This window comes from Leptinotarsa decemlineata, unplaced genomic scaffold, assembly GCF_025532065.1.
Source record: "Leptinotarsa decemlineata unplaced genomic scaffold, Ldec_3_MD MMD2_tig00026330_RagTag_RagTag, whole genome shotgun sequence".
Classification (NCBI taxonomy): Eukaryota; Metazoa; Arthropoda; class Insecta; order Coleoptera; family Chrysomelidae; genus Leptinotarsa; species Leptinotarsa decemlineata.
This window is the reverse complement of record NW_027412690.1, coordinates 3,937,107-3,954,381: the sequence shown is the minus strand read 5'-3', so window position 1 is coordinate 3,954,381 and position 17,275 is coordinate 3,937,107. Positions and strand designations below refer to the sequence as shown.

The 17,275-nt window shown below is 33.7% G+C and overlaps 2 protein-coding genes across 3 annotated transcripts; one reads left to right on the top strand and one right to left on the bottom strand.

Annotated features, from left to right (window-relative positions):
- Positions 1-1,753: 1,753 nt before the first annotated feature.
- Positions 1,754-10,795, top strand: LOC111512021 (uncharacterized). Of its 2 annotated transcripts, none has more exons than XM_074182855.1 (3): positions 1,754-2,335; positions 4,292-5,612; positions 10,456-10,795. In XM_074182855.1, the coding sequence occupies exons 1-3, from the start codon at positions 2,174-2,176 to the stop codon at positions 10,722-10,724; spliced, it is 1,752 nt and encodes a 583-aa protein (XP_074038956.1). In that variant the 5' UTR covers positions 1,754-2,173; the 3' UTR covers positions 10,725-10,795. The 2 variants fall into 2 exon arrangements, with proteins under 2 accessions (XP_074038956.1, XP_074038957.1); XM_074182856.1 differs by having other exon boundaries at positions 1,759-2,335; positions 10,468-10,795.
- Positions 10,796-11,450: 655 nt separating this feature from the next.
- Positions 11,451-12,119, bottom strand: LOC141485668 (uncharacterized). The gene has a single exon (XM_074182833.1). It carries the CDS (start codon positions 12,117-12,119, stop codon positions 11,451-11,453), a length of 669 nt encoding a protein of 222 aa, XP_074038934.1.
- Positions 12,120-17,275: the final 5,156 nt, after the last annotated feature.

Below are 17,275 nucleotides of genomic sequence, written 5' to 3'. Positions count from 1 at the left end.
TCATGATGATCTCCTACCACGTAGTAACGGTTACATTCATCAAGTCAACGTTTGAAGTCTGAAATTTAAGTCGGAATTTTCAGAATAAATTATAGAAAGCAAAAGTTAGGTTTTTTCTCCAATAACCAGTGAGTTCAATTCCAAGTTTCGCATTTTGAACCCTGGTTTTGAAGTATTCCAATATTTGACATATGTGACGTTATTGACGAAATTTCACTACGAGGAAATTGAATGCTTTCAACTAATTGAAACAATTTCACCTCAAAAAGAGCTACATGGTTTTAAAATTATTCAGTAACTGACAGACGCGACGTCATGCATGTGTTCTAAAAGTAACTAGAAATGTAGTTTGTTGGTTCTATATTGACCACCATTGTGGTATTACTGAGAAACCGGTTAAATGTGAAATACGGTTTCCTGAAAACTGGTAAACCAAACATCAAAATACTAACCAATAATTTTGTAATTTTTGTAATTTTGTAATCCCATTATCTATGGGATTATATTATTAATATTTGAACGGGTAATTGTTATACGGAACGGTTACTTTTATGTTGTTTTGAAAAAAAACAACTGTTTTGTTTTAATTGAAGAATTAAACTCAGATCTTATAGATCTGAATGTTTCAATAGTAGTTAGAAATGTGGTTTGGTATTTTTAAAATCACTGTTATTGTGTTTCTATTGACAAACCGGTGAGATATAACACGGTTTCCTGAAACTGGTGAAAAGTTGAGATTGACAATTGTCAAAAGGTACCCTCGACCATTTTTATGTTGTTTTGGGAAAAACAAATATTTTTCGAACCAAATATTTTTGCATTTAGAGAGTGAAAAATCATATCATATTTTTACATATCTATATGAGTTGATGTTTATAGCATTTCAACATTACCACTTTCTAAAAAAATTATTAACATTTTATTGGCGTAAGCCACTTGCTTTATCGGCTATTCAGTAGCAAATACGGATAACACAAGACAAACAATAAATTCGTTTATAACTATGACTTTTTGTCACGGAATGGATTAAATCCGTATTTGCTACTAAAGAGCCGATAAGGCAAGTGTCTTACGGCGAAACATCGACTGTCTGGCGTGGAGGATGACAGTATTCCATGTAGGTGAAATTTTACTTCTTTCATTAATTATATTGTGTGGGAATTCTGTTAATAATATCTGATTGGATTCCATACCAACGTTTGGAATACAAACGGAATAGAGAAAATTGTTTTTCGTATAATTCAGTCTTCATATAAAAGTATTCGTTTCTGAAGAATTTTCTTTCATGTAATTCAATGTTTATATGAAAATAACTGTTTCGGGAGGGCTTTCTCTTCCAGTATGTGGCTGAAAGTTACTTCTCTGCATGATTTACATATCTTTGTATAGAGTTAGGTTTTGAAATTGATTACTTCCTTGCTTTCTTTGGAAGATTTCCACTTTTTTTCTATCAAGATGGAGAAGTAGAAAGCCAAAAACTTTCTTTCCCAATAATTAATCTCTTAAAATATACCCTTTCAATCAAAACTCTCTATGTTTTTCACCACTTATATTATTTATAACTTACGTTGTGTTTTGTAAGTTTATTCTATTCGTTTGAAGATGTCCTAATAGGACGAAACTGCAGTAACGTTAGTTACAAATACAAAATTTCTCATTTTTCATGATGATCTACCACATAGTAACTAACGACTGCATCCATAAATTGTTATAGAGAGAATTAAATTAGTGTGAACAAAACACACCTATTGACAACCGAATACGGTTGAAATTCTGTAGTCAAAATTTCATGAATTATAATTATAATTACCACAGAATATTTTTTGGTATCACAGATCACCGTATTTACCGTTTACCATTTACCAGTAATCAGTGATTTGTTTGAAAGCGGCTTGAATTCCATAACCAAAGTAAATTATTTGTGTTTTGCGAATGTTGGACATGAAGTTTCAAATTATAAACCTATTTAAAACTCTTATGATCTTTGACTCAATTCTTCAGTAACTTGGAGTCCAATTGAAAATCAGAAATAATTTTCAACAGCTGAGATGCTCTATTATACCTACTTTATGAGAAAAGGTTTCCAATTCAATATCACTATTTAACTTCAGTGAGACATTCCTTAGCAAGGAACTGATGGAAAACAATTTATTTCAAATCGAGGAAGGTAGAAATGGATGAAATAATAGATCTCACAGATGTAACTCAAATTTGTAGAATCTGTTTAAAACAGAAAGATGATCTTTCACCCTTGGATACTGTAATGAAGTTTGAGGAAAAAGGGTACCCATCAATTAACGTACTGCAGGCACTGGTATCGTTAACATCTATTCCAGTAAGTAAAATATTCAAGTAAAGTTCTTGTTAATAGGTTTTGGTGTTGAGTTGGTGTAGATTCATGCATCAATCTTGGGTAGTATGTCACAACTGAGAAAGTTTAAGCATTCAATCATTAATTTTCAGTAGCGACATTCATGAGGAAGAATAGATATTATCTCAAACATACTTAAGCTGGATAATGAAATTGTAAGCCATTCCTTAAAAACATAAAGTGCCAGTTTAATGTGCATTTTTTTTCATAAATGTCACATCGTAAACCCAACAACGAATCTTCAACTCAAAAGATGGATAAAATAAAAAAAATCACAGAAGTTTTCTAGTTTTGTGCATGCAGAATGCAAGCTTGCAATCTTTATTGTGTGTGATTTATGAAATGATCATATGTTAATATGTGTCAATGCTTGCATTAACATAATGTCCATTGTGATGCTTGCGTTACTGTATGTCCATTGTGCAACTTATTCTATAACTCCAGCTTTATTCATTTCATTTATTATTAGTAAAAATTCACATGTGCACCGAAAAAATAAACAAATTGAATTGACTTGAATAGACCTTGACTCAATTCTTGGTACTTATATGAATAGTTATTTGATCACCTCTTCTGCAACTCTATTTTTAAGTAGGTTCTTTTCATTCTGTGTCAAATCCGCTCCACTATCTTTTCTATCTAGTTTTGTAATTGCTACTTTTAGTTTTTGTTGAAATTCTGTTTTGTGTAAAAGTAGTTTATACTTTTACTTTGCCTCAATTTTTGATTTGGTTGAAAAACTTCTGGGTTTTCTGTTATTGGGTTAACATAAATGATTTTATTTTTTTCATAATCTTTTCCTATATTCCCTAATATATATTCATGATGACTGTCCAGTTAGATACCCTATCAAATGGGTTTTTCTACGTCTACAAAAGATATAATCATTTTATTTTCTGCTTCTCACTGGGGATTTCGTACTATTTCTTATAGTAGTTCTCTGTTCCTCTTTGCAAATTTTGTTCCTTATGTGTATTTTCATCATTTGCTAGAAATTATGTATGAACATAACATAATTCAGTGCATTGGTATAGCCACTAAAAATTTTTTCGAAATATTCCATTAACCTATTATCATTGTTTCATTAGTTCAATTTCTGAAATTTTATTTGTAATGTGTTTGGCGTTAGATGTTTTTTTTTCTTTGGCTATTAACAAACTTCATAGAATCATTTTCGATTTTTATGCTCATGTTAATTCATCTTATCTCAAAATTCAGTTCATTTATTTTGCTTTTTGGCAGTAATTAGTTTACTGACTATCTTTATTCAAAGAGGTATATCAGGAAAAATTTATGTACAAAGAATTTAGAAAATATGCAAATTGCAGACAAGCATTGACAAGTATTTCTGGCTGATTAGTTGTCATCACTACTGTTTAGCCAACTACAAGGTTAAGCAACACTTGGTACAGAAACATCACAAATGCAAGAAGTCATCAACAGAAGCCAGCCGTATTTTGTGGTTCCATTCAGGTCACAAGTTAGAGATATCACTAAAGTGATCATGAGGCAGCTTTAGCCACCTGCATGACATTCAGGTCCAGTATATGATATATATATATATATATATATATATATATATTATTTTATATATATATATATATATATATATATATATATATATATTATATATATATATATATATATATATATATATATATATATATATATATATATATATATATATATATATATATATAGGATAATTTAGCGAGTGAATTTGATCATATCAAATCTATCTGGCAGAAACACGTGTCTTCGGTTTGCATATTTTCTGATTTCCTATCCTATGCCATTGAGTTTTTTGCTGTTTTTGATATCGTTTTATTTTCAATCATTCCTTTACTACCAATGAATGGAGGTCGCTCCCTCGTAAAAAATGTACCTATCAAAATATTATTGAAATTGATGTAATTTCAGGTTGAAGTTGGGCCAAATCTTCCATCAAATATATGTTGGAAGTGTCTAGAATTGACGAAATCTGCATTCCTGTTCAAGTCCAAATATGAAAAGTCAGTATCCATTCTGAAAATTGTCACTTCAAATGTATTTAAAATCAATAAGGTTGCCTCTGACTACCAGCAGAAAGTTTGCAATATTCAGAAGTCCTCTTCTGTACAACAAAAAAATCAGGTCCTTCAAGAAATTTTACAACAACAAGCTAGTGAACAGAATGGCGAAAATTTATTGTCACCATCTTGTGAACCAGCTAACGAATCGAATGAAGAATATGAGCAAGAACAAAATGAATCGTTGAAAACTGAATGCAACGATACGATTGAAGAGAAACCTAAGCTACATCCATGTCCAATATGCGTAGTAGAATTACCGGCATTAGAACTTCGAGAGCATATTCACAGTCATCGATCGCTCAAAAGCTATTTAAGCGTGCCAAAAGTCTCCCCGAATGCAAGATTTTTTACTAATCCTAAGTCGAGTAGGTTTGTCCAACAGAAAAACAGGTTGCACACTTGCCCAAAGTGTGACGAAAATATATCAGCGTCAGAATTTCAGCAGCATATACAAAGTCGGCATCGTTTCGAAAATAAGTTTTCCTGCGACAAGTGTGACCGAACCTTTGACAGAGTCAACTATTTGAATATCCACCGACTCACACACATGAAAGAATATCCGTTCCAATGTAAAGAGTGCAACAGAGGTTTCGTTGTGAAAAAAAATTACGAGTGCCATCTGCTGAAGCACAGAGACATTTTACTCCACTCTTGTGAATTTTGCTCTAAAAGGTTTTCAAATCCTGAACATTTACATCGCCATCGAACTGTACATACGGAAAATATGACTTACGGGAATAAATACAAAAGTAAGCGATGTCGAAAATGTTTGCTCGTTTTCGATAAAGATAATGTTCGTGGTAATCACGACTGCAATGCTAATATGGTCACCTGCAGGTTCTGCAGTAAAGTTTTCAAGAATATCAGCTCGATGTACAGTCATCTCCAAGCTGTGCACAGAAAAAAGAAGGGTCTGTGTTCGATTTGCGGTGTCAAGTCCAAAAACATTGCTATTCATATGCGTCTCCATACAAAAAGCCAAAAACAGAAATCGCAGTATATGAGAGGGCTATGCTCTATTTGCGGAATTTATGTTGCCAATATTTACAATCACATGGCAAGGCACAACAACTCCAGGATTCATAAATGTACTCAGTGTTCCAGAGCTTTTTGTACTCGACAGGGTCTTATCAAGCATCAGAAGACTCATACGGGGGCAAAGCCTTATAGTAAGTTGAAAAGTATTGGTTTCATTTGTACAAAAATACAATACCCTCATAGGGTACAGAACGTGCCAAATTGTTTAAATAAATATCAATATAATAGGTCTCTTGAAAAAATAAGGTAATGTTCAAATTTTGCGGGCTATGTACGTTTGATTTGCGATTTTTTTATAGTAGTTCACTCGTCTCAAACATATGTTTATCATTTTTAGTTTGATCGTGAGAGGCATAAAAGTTAGAACTGTTTTACGTGTTTGGCAATTTTCTGCAATCGAAAAAAAAATGGATCAAATAATTTGCGTCAAATTTTGTGTAAAAAATTGAATTTAGTACTTAAAAACAATTGAAATGTTGACAGTGGCATACGGTGATTGTACTCTGAGTCAGAAAAATGTTAACAGCAGGTAACAAACTCTTCACATAAGGTTGGGAAGATGTGAATGATAATGCTCGTCTTGGACGCCTGAAGGCATCCTAGTTATGATTCATCGGTATATACAATACTTTAATTTTCCTGAGACTTTTTTTGAAGCATGGAAATCGTCACATACACAGTAAAGATTGGAGTTGAAAAATATCAAGTGATGAAATATGGAATATACATAAAAAAACTTGAATCAATAGCAGATGTAGGAGATAATTATATAAAACAATTAAAAAAAAGCATAATATAAACAGTAGAATAGTAAACAAGCAAACAATCATAATGTCAAGCAGTCAGATCAGTATGAAAATATTCATCAAGTGAATAAAAGGCATTTTTGTAGAGAATATTTTTAACGCTATTTTTGAAATATATGGGATTTGAAATTTTTTTAGTGAATGTTGTCCATTTGATACAGATGTTAATTTGTGTATAGGAACTATCAGATTATAATTTTGTCTGAGACTATAACCAGCAGCTATGCGGATAGTATCTTTATTCTGAAACTCATGGTAATGATTCTTAATGTAAGTGACAATTTAAAATATACATGGATATCACAGTTAAAATTCGTAACTCGGTAAATAACTGCTTACAAGAATCACCATATTTTTTAAAACACATGGTTCTTAGTATCTTTTTTTGAGTAATCAACATATCATTCAATTTGCTGCAGTTACCGTAGCAGACTAAGCAATAATTTAAACTTGAGTGAACATAGGCATAGTAGTAGCTTAATAAAATATTAATGGGGACAGAATTTCAGATTCCAAATAACAAAACAATGCTTGGATAATTTAATAGAAATAGAGTCAATATGATCATTCCGGGATAATTGGGAATCAATGTTCAACCCTAAGAATTTGACTGATTTTTTCTGCACAATAGATTTAGTATTAGCTCTTACCAATATACTGCAATCCATTTCTCTAAGCGAGAAAACAATGGTATTTGATTTATTGCTATTTAGTACGAGGTCAGATAACCCTTCACAAGAAGAAGAACTCAATAAGAAAGACGTGTCATCTGCAAACTGTACAGTACAATGTTGTTGATTAATATTAGAGATGTCTTTGACGAATAAGAGAACACCTGTTGAGATGTTACGTTTTTCAGAATGATATATTCCAGATTTGAGCCTAACCTTAACAGATTGTGATCTGCCAGTCAGATAAGTCTTGATCCATTTTAGTTTTTGGCCGCGAACTCCAGTATCATAAAGTTTATCGAGGAGAAGTTGATGGTTGATGGTATCAAATGCACATGACAAATTAAATAGAATACTGATCGATTTTTCGCCATTTTCAAATTTGGATAAAACATGATTGACCAAAGAAAGAGTAGCATCTTGGGTGGATAAACCAGATTGGAATCCATATTGGCTCTTTGCGAGTAGGTTATACTTTTTACAGAAGGATATGAGTCTGTTGAGATAGGATTTTTCGAAAATTTTTGAAAATGAAGATAGCAATGCAATGCCTCTATAGTTGGAGATTAAGTGCTTATCAATTTTCTTGTGAACAGGAATTACAATAGCATGTTCAAGACATGAGGGAAATGAACCCTCAATGAAAGAGAGATTAAGTAGGTACGTAAGTAGTTCAATGATTAGTTCAGCAACATTCAACAATACTCTGCCTGGTAATTCATCAATGCCACTAGAGTTCTTAGACGATATGGACTTGATGATATCAAGAAGTTCAGTTTCGTCTAAAGGATGAAGAAAAAAAGAGTCTGTTTTTATATCGTGATGATGTTCACCAGCAGGCTTAGAATCATTGATTAGAGAATTTACAGAGTCAATGAAATAATCATTGAAGACTTGAGGAACAACAGTAACACCATGAACCCGAGTTCCATCATCAGTTTCAAAATAATTCGGAAAACAATTTCTCATATTATTGGATGTTGTATTCTGTTTAATTATACTCCGGGTAACTTTAAATTTGTTATCAGCTACAAGAAATTTGTTACTGAAATACTCTTTTTTTTGAATGGTCAATTTTTTTTCTATGATTCTTCAACATAATTTTGTATTGCTCATTAACGATTTCATCACATTGATTTCTGTTCAGATTGAAAACATCACGAAGAAGTATACCTTCATTGATGATTTCCTTGGTGATCCAGGGTTTGCCTTTAGGAAGGTGGGAATGCTTTGTCAAATAGATTGAGGAATAAGGGTAGAATTTGGAAAATTTTGTGTCAAACACAATGATGTTAAGATATACGAAGTTCCAAGATTCACATGACAGTAATGTTTTGAAATAATAAATATTTTGGTCATTGAACGCTCGTTTGAGAGTGTAATAGGGCTCATCAATAGAGCAAGATTCAATTGAAGGTTTGATAATTTGGAGTGCATGGTCAGAAAAATCAGGATGAATGACAATAGGGGGAATTTGGCAAGTGGTGGTCGAGAAAATATTATCGACTGTTGACATACTGCTTCCCTGTATTCTCGTGTAGTCAAAAATACATTGATTTAATCCATATGAAACGAGACGATTGCGAAGGTACTTTGCGTTTCTGTCATTGGAATTTAGATGAAAGTTGAAATTGAAGTCACCACAAATAAATGCCATTGATTGATATTTGTTTCCAAGTAATAAATCTGAAAATTCATCCATTTTTGGTAGGAACATTGTATTGTCAGTAGACGGAGGTCTATAATGACAGCTGATAAGAAATTTAGAATTGTAAGCAGTTATTTCAGTAGCAACATATTCGAAGATATCTTGGACTTGCGAGATATTTTGTAGTTGTGATAAGATTTAACGAATATGGATTGATATGGTTATGACATTGACACCAAAGTCCAATCGTTCCAATGGAAAAGCACAGGAGTGCCAAGACCAATAAAAGCATGCAAAGCTAGATCAAATTTTAAGGTTTTGCTCACTGTTTCCTTCTATTATTGTGGCATAGTGCATCAGAAATTATTTTCACATCATCGTGCCATCAATACGGAGTATTATTTTGAAGCTATGCGCCGCTTGTAAGACACAATACGAAGAAAATGTTTGATATTGTAGAACAACAATTCATAGCTTTTGCATCACGATAATGCACCTGCTCACTCATCCTTGCTTGTTCATAATTTTTTGGCCTGAAACAACACCGAAATCATGTCTCAGCCACTGTATTGACCAGATTTGACCCCTCGCGAATTTTTCCTGTTCCCAAGATTGAAGAGACCCATGAATGGACGGCGTGTAGCGACAATTGAGATAGATACTAAATTGCTGAGAGAGCTCAAGGACATACCAAAAAGAACAGCTTCGAGGATTGGAAAATACGCCGGCACAAGTGTATTATCAGACGTCGTAAATGAAAGAGATTGTTACAGTTTTTATTGCCTAAAAAGGTGTCGACAGATTTAAAATCTGTGGAATAAAAATAAGATGATAAATGAGTTAATAATAATAAATGAAACAATAAAAATTCGATTCCTATCAAAGAGAAGGATTCGGTAGACAAAACAGTTGAATTTTGTAAATACTAAAACTAACCATACCGAAATATTTGGAATAGTTAGTTGAGAAGCAAATTAACATAAAAAAACATTAGGAAAAATTGAAATGAGTTTTTTGAATAAATTAATAATGACTATAAAATTCAAAATTATAAGAACACTAATTTGTAAAGAAAAATTATTGTTAATTATTATTAACAGGGTGCAACCTGTTAAATGATCAAAACAATTAAATTTACTCTCCAGTTTTTGAATTTGCACATCCGCATTGTAAACTGTAAATTCAGGTACTCAATTAAGTCAAGTACCTCTATTTCTATTAGTACCTACAGGGGTGGTTGGTATATAATGGCGAATGTAATGAATCATTGTTAGTTTATTGTATAAGTTTGAAAATGTCCGTATAGGACGAAACTGCAGTAACGTTAGTTACAAATAAAAGTGCTAAAAAACAGAAATTTTCATTTCTCTTTTCAAAATGAAATATTAATAATATGCAAGTAATAAAAATAAATGAAACTAGAAATAAATAATGAAGGTAATGGATAAAAAATGAATGATATATAATAAAAATAACAATATCAAAAATGAGAAAATAATTAAGAAAAAAAAAGAGCAATTAATATGAAATTCAAAGTTATAGGAACAATAATTCATAAAGCAAAATTACTGTGACATGAAATGAAAAAGATTTAATGGGTTAAACAATAAATGAGATGCCAATTATATGCAGATAATAATAACATCCATCCCAGATTCTGTTCTCTTTATATCAGTATATTTTATCAATTACTTATTATATTAATTATATCCTTGCTATAGATGATTAATAAAGAAGATAATTTATTATTATTAAATCCATTATAAGGATGATAATAAACAGATTGATCAATAGAAGTATTGCCCCGTAATTTAGAAATTCATTTTATCTTCAGTTTAAATTGACACAGTGTGTTTTTCAGTGTGCAGCGTATGCGGAAAGTCTTTCAATAACAGTTACAACCTACAAGTTCATGAGAGAATCCACGAGGGAAATAAGTGTCATGTTTGCACTGTTTGTAACAAAGGCTTCTTGGAGAAATCTTACTTGAAGAAACATATGTTGGTGCATGCAGATCTTGATAAGAAAAAGAAAAGTAAACCAGATCCGATAGATTTACTCATGAAGATGGGTATCAAAGATGAAATGGCATCTAAACTAGAGTTTTATGAAATGTGAAAATATATGTATGTGTTCAATTTTATATGAGAATCTTATGAAAGTAACTAAAAATATAAATTTATTTGATAGTTGTTATTATTATTACTAAATGCTGATTGGAAATATGTTTCATATAATATTTGACAACTGTCTAAGTAATTTAAAAATAATACAACTTTTGAAGAGAGAAATGTAGCTGGTTTTTTTATTCTGAAAACAAGCAAGTTTCGACTCTGAAACGATAGATTGTGAAAGAGGATAATAAAGGTCGTTAAAAACTCCTATTCCTCTACTAATTTCCTCTACATATATATAAAAGTTATATATAGGTAGTCACATCATGGTATGGCTCACATCAAATATTGACATCGCCCTCTGGTGGTTAGCGTAAGTAATGAAAATTTTAGGGTGCACAACTTCAAGATAATACTTCTTATTGACAGTGCGACCAAGTGGCAAGAGCTCCCGCCACGGTAATCGAGGAAAACAATGAGCAACACCTTGACACTTGATCGAACTGGGCGTGATTTTTTTTGGTCTTGGTTCTTCTATTAAGACTATTGAACTTTTGGCTTCTGTAAAATTTTATACCGAACGGCTCAAACTTTTGCAGAAAATGCTTTTTTATATTAGAACTGACAGACTTTCCTTTTGACAAATTTATTTCCGAATAACAACTGTTTTTATTTACATAACATGTTTTCAACTATCAATCGTATCCATGATACAGGGTATTAACAAGTATTAAAACAAATAAATACAATTAACAAAGAAATATATTCTACATTCTCCACCCTGTGAAGCTCTGTACTCTTCACACAGCTTTGATACAGGTCTGATGTACAATCCATTTTTGGTTTTCACTCTGGCTATACCTATTGTTCCATCTTTTCCGGAAAATGTTTCTTCCACGCGTCCCATTAACCAATTATTTCGGGGTGCCTTGTCATCGACTGTTATTGCAATATCGCCAACTTTGATCGGAGCAGTTTTTCTATGCCATTTCTGTCGTTGAATGAGTGTAGGTCGATATTCTTTCACCCATCGTTTCCAATATATATCAGCTAAGGCTTGTGAAAATCTCCATTGTTTTCTGCTTTTTATTGGGCAACCTTCATAAGACTGCACACCTCCAGGTCGAAGAAGCCAGAATTGATTAGGTGTAATTGCCTCTGGATCACTGGGATCAACTGATATATGAGCTAGAGGCCTAGAGTTCACCATGTATCGTGCTTTGTACGGAAGGGTAAGTAGAACTTCTTCCTTAGGGTTGACTTCTTTGAGTGATACCTTCAGGGCTGTTTTTATTGAACGCACTATGCGCACCCATATTCCCCCCATACTGGGAGCAGCTGGGCAATTGAACTTCCATTTTATACCTTTTGTAGAAAGTTCGTCTGATATGTTAACCATATTCAAGGAATTGATAGATTCTCGTAACTCCCGTTCAGCTCCGACGAAATTAGTTCCATTGTCCGATCGAATTTCTTTTGGCTATCCCGGCGACATATGAAACGCCTTATAGCAAGGATAGCAGAACTGGTATCTAGAGAAGCTGCCAACTCAATGTGCACTGCTCTGATATAGTAAGGCACGTGAAAAAGACTCCGTATCGTTTCTCTTCTCCTTCCAATAGAAACAGACATTTGTCCAAAAAAGTCAATCCGAACGTAAGTAAATGGAAATACATTACATTCTAGTCGTTCTGATGGTGAAAGTCCCATTTCTGGAGCAGATGGCTTAACATTTTCTAATTTTGCAAGTGAGACAAGTATTGAAACATTTTTTAACTGACTGTCGCATATGGATGATCCAATATTTTAGCCTCAGATTATTTATTACCGTTTCTATGCCAGTATGTACTTTGCTGGTCATAATGTTCAATTAACAATTGTATATATTTGTTTTGGGATCGAGTATTATTAGATATCGAACATCATATCCAAGATCTAATGAACTATTTTCAGGAAGTCTTCCTCCCAACCGGATTATACCATTTTCATCAAGAAATGCTGACAATTTGTAAAGTCTGCTGCTGGATTTCGGAAGTAACACATTTTGCTTCAACAGACCTACTTCTTCGAAAGATTCATACTGGATCTTTTGTAACCACATTTGAGAGAAGCTTCTTCAATCACGTCAACATCCAGTTTTACTTCGTTTGGCCTCTAACATTTGAGAATTCTAGAAAATTTCTTGAAAAGAAGCACCCAAGCAGTAGATCTGATAAGTCGGATCCATTTTGAAAACCTGTTTATATCGGTTAACTCAAAACTTTTTTGATCGAAAATTGCAAGTATACTTTCACGTTCTTCACTTAATATGTCTTCTCTTTCTTTTGGCCAGGATTTCTCAGGAAATTTTAAAAAACTGGACCATTCAACCATGTACTCTCTATTCTGAAGTCAATGTTGGCCAGTTCTTTTGTGGCTTGATATGCAACATTCAAATCGGATGGAACTCAGTGTCATTGTCAAATATCAGTTTCTTCTCGTATCTCTCCTACTCTGCAAGTCACAAAAATTGGAAATCGCCTAGACTCTGATCTTATTTGTTTCAAGACAACTGTAGAATCTGTCCAGTAATGAACGTTTCTTATTTTGTACTCAAGCTCATTACGAATCGTTTTACCTAGCTAACAGCCCAAAACTGCCCCTTGTAATTCTAACTTGGGAACGGTTTGCTGATTTAATGGGGCTACTTTGAATTTTGCAGAGACAAATGATGTGATATGATTTCTCCTTCTTCATATCTCAAATATAAGCTACTGAGGCATAAGCTTTATCGCTAGCATCGCAGAAAATATGCAGATCAACTTTTTTTATACAACTTGAATTCGGAAAATAGTGTCTTGGTAGAATAATGGGCGATAAAACTTATGAATTTCCGTCAGCCGTCAGAATTTCCACGCCAAAAATAGAGTGTCAGATACTTTACTGTCCCAGTCAATGCCAATTCTCCATATTTCTTGCATTACAATTCTTCCTTTTATTATAAGCAGAGCGAGGAAGCCAAGAGGATCAAAAATGGACATTAACAGTCGAAGAACCTCTCTCTTTGTTGTAATTTTTTCACCACAAATGATTTCAGGTGGTATTTTCTTCGGGTTCAGAGAAAGTCCGAGTACCCTTTCTATATTGTCTGAATCTATTTTCAATCCATGAGCTGTAGAAGAACGTATTCTTTCAGGAATGCTTTTCATCACATCTTTGGAGTTAGTTACTGATCAATTTTGTCATATCAAAACCCCCTTGCTTATGAACATGAATCGCATCTGCAATTCGCTTGATGGCTTCTTTTTCGGTACAACAGGAATCTAGGTAATCATAATGTTGTTTCTCCATACATCTCGTCATTATACCTGGAAACTGCTGCTCAAATTCAGTAGCATTTCTATTTTTCACAAACTTTGCCACAGAATGGGATGAAGCAGTTCCAAAAATCATCACGTTCATTTGGAATATATCAGGATCTTGATTCCTGCCCTTTCCACGCCACAAGAAACGTTGTGCACATTGATCTTCCTGTCTAATTAATACCTGATGGAACATTTCAGAAATATCTCCGCTAAAAGCTATTTTACCTTGCCTGAAGCGCCACAATACAGAGATTAATGAAGGAACAAAGTCCGGACCTTGAAGCAAAAAGTCGTTTAGGCAAGACCCCTTAGATTTTGCAGACGCATCAAAAACAAGCCTTAGTTTTCCTGGTTTATTCACATTCAATACTGCAAAATGAGAAAGATATCAAAGTTTAGATGATTCAACTTGTTCAGGAGTTAGTTTTCTAGCATATCCCTTTGTTAGATATTCTTCTATTTTCATCTTTATCCATCTTTCGTTCCATGCACAACAAACGTTTTATTGCATTGGGACGGCTATCCGAAAGTGATGTCTTAATTTTTCCAGAGATGTCCTGTTTCGTATTTTTGTCCGGTTCTTTTCAGTGGTTTTTTCCATGATTTCAATGGCTTCTTTGTCCTCTGCTGATTTAATGATGAGATCTGATGGCTGAACTCCAAATGAATCCAGTCGAAAAATATCTTTTACTAACAAATGGAGTTCTTTATCACTGATTAAACGACAGCAAAGACTTGCACGAGATATTTTGTCTGATGCGTTATTGGTTATGATGCCATTAATTGTCCGGCCAAGTTTCTACTTTGACATGATGGGCCCATTCAATTTTGGCTGAATGACCTTTCGAGGAACGATGAGACCACAATTATCTTGACCAATCAATAATGTAGGTTTATTGGTTTATTATTATTATTTATTTTGTAAAAACCTGAATTTTCGTTAGCTCCTGATATTTCAGCTGAGACCAACCTAGAGTCATCTTCATAATGGCTTATATTATTAGTCCATTGAAAACAAAGTGAAACTACCGGGCCTGGTAGCTTAAGTTGTTAAGCTAGCTCATATTTAATCATCGTACACGTAGAACCTTCATCAAAAAGAGCGAACATTGTTACTTCACGACTCTTGCTGCCTCCAGCACATCGACAACCGATGAAAATGTTGAGAATGTGAAGGAAACTGTAAACATATGTGCAAGACGAGTATAAAAACATAAAAAACGCTAATCGAATTTACGTAACCCGCGAAATTTGAATATTCACCTTATTTTTTGAACAATCACGTACTCGTAGTAGGGGAAGGATGGATAAAGTGGCCCAGGCAGGTAAAGTGGCCACCTTCTGTTTCCGGACGAACCAATAAGAGCTATTTGTCAACGACATATAGAAATAATTCATTGGTTGAGAGAAAAGAGAATGAGAGTTGAATTTCAGGATGGAGCACCGCCAGGGACTGGTTTTGCATGTCATTCTTCGGGGTGGATGCAGTTGGAAATTTCTACAGTATGGTTTGAACATTTCCTTAAATTTGCCAAGCCCACGGGGGAGGATCCAGCACTGCTAATTTTGGATGGACATAATTCTCATACCAAAAATTTAGATTTCATTGAAATGGCACGAATAAACCACACAACTGTCCTGTGTCTGTTTCCACACTGTAGTCATAGGTTACAACCATTAGACGGGTCTTTTATGGGTCCTGTGAATAAATATTACATCCGCGTAGTTGAGAAATATCTTCGCAATAACCCAGGAAGAGCATTGACTGTATTCCAATTCAGCAAACTCTTTGGAGATGCCTACAGCGAGGCAACACAACAATTCATTGCAATCAATGGTTTCCGTAAATGTGGGATAAAGCCAATGGATCACCGCGTCTTCATGAATCATGATTTCTTGCCAGCAGATTCAACAGATAACGTTCTTATTGAGCCGCCAGCAGATCCCACAGATAACGTTCTTATTGACCCGCCAGAAAACAACACTAGTAACGTTCTTGCTGAGCAGAACGTTACCAGAACGTTACCACAACAAATTTTGACTGATCGTGACAATGCGACACTTGATTTAGCAAAATCTGCATCTCTATTACAATATGCCTGGGATTCCACCACCTATCTTAGTAGATTCACAAGCAGAGGAAGTGCCAGCAGATCCTCCGCCAATCTCAGAACCGCGAACAAAAAGTTTAGAAAGTGTAACATCAATTAACCGGTTAACATTGAATCGAGATGTTAATATAAGTACCCAGATAACACCAGCTGCAGTTACTCCATCAATATGTGATCCTTACTTGTACCCACAACCCAGCACATCTGTTAAAAAAAATCTCTTTTTCCGTTAATGAGCTGTCGCCCCCATACGAACGACAACGCTCATAAGTTGATAAACTTGTGCGAGCTAAGGACTAACGAGGTCTTACCTTTTACCGTGTGATTCCTAACAATATCGCAATATCGCCTTGCAACTTATTTCCGATTCCCAAAGCATTGCCTAAGACTAAACATGTGAAAGCCAATATAAAAATGAGTTGCAAGAAGAAAAACTACTACAAAAGAAAGCTACAAAGAGAGTGATAAAAGCTACTATTGAACCATCCCCAACTGAAACTAAGTAACAAATATACTGAAGACGATGATGACACAGATGCTTTTACTGTGGCGAAATTTGGTCTAAATCAAAACATGAAGATGGTTGGATACAGTGTTCTAGTTGTAAGCGATGGTCCCATGAAGCGTGCTCGGGTTGTGATGACAACGATGATAACTTTCATTGCGAATTTTGTTCCTAAGAATATTTTCTATTACGATTATGAATGAACAAATACAAATGAAGAGGTTGTTACTTATATTTCATAGATTAGTAACTGAAAGTTGATTTAATTTGTTATTAATGAATAATTGAGAAGAAGCTAACAAGTTAAGACTTGATTTTTGCAATTAATATAAAAGGCTGTTAATAAGTAAATGAAGACTGTTTATGATAAGTAATCGTAAGTATCATTAGTTTAAGAAAAATAAAAGACTGTTGTTGTGAATTAATATGTAGGTAGAATTACAATTTTTTGAGTTAAAAACTGTTATGAAACTGTTGTTTGAGTTGAATTTTTTTTCCATGCAAAATTTTAATAAACCTTTGTTAAAATAACATAATTTCGATGTTTTATTTGAAGTAGGCCACTTTACCCGTTTATAAATTTGTATATGCCATT

Excerpts from the sequence above, each read along its gene's own strand:
- LOC111512021 (XM_074182855.1), top strand. The coding sequence starts at position 2,174 with ATGGATGAAATAATAGATCTCACAGATGTAACTCAAATTTGTAGAATC. Across the intron at positions 2,336-4,291 it reads TATCGTTAACATCTATTCCA|GTTGAAGTTGGGCCAAATCT; the intron begins GTAAGTAAAATA and ends ATGTAATTTCAG. Across the intron at positions 5,613-10,455 it reads TACGGGGGCAAAGCCTTATA|TGTGTTTTTCAGTGTGCAGC; the intron begins GTAAGTTGAAAA and ends AAATTGACACAG.
- LOC141485668 (XM_074182833.1), bottom strand. The coding sequence starts at position 12,119 with ATGGTTAACATATCAGACGAACTTTCTACAAAAGGTATAAAATGGAAG.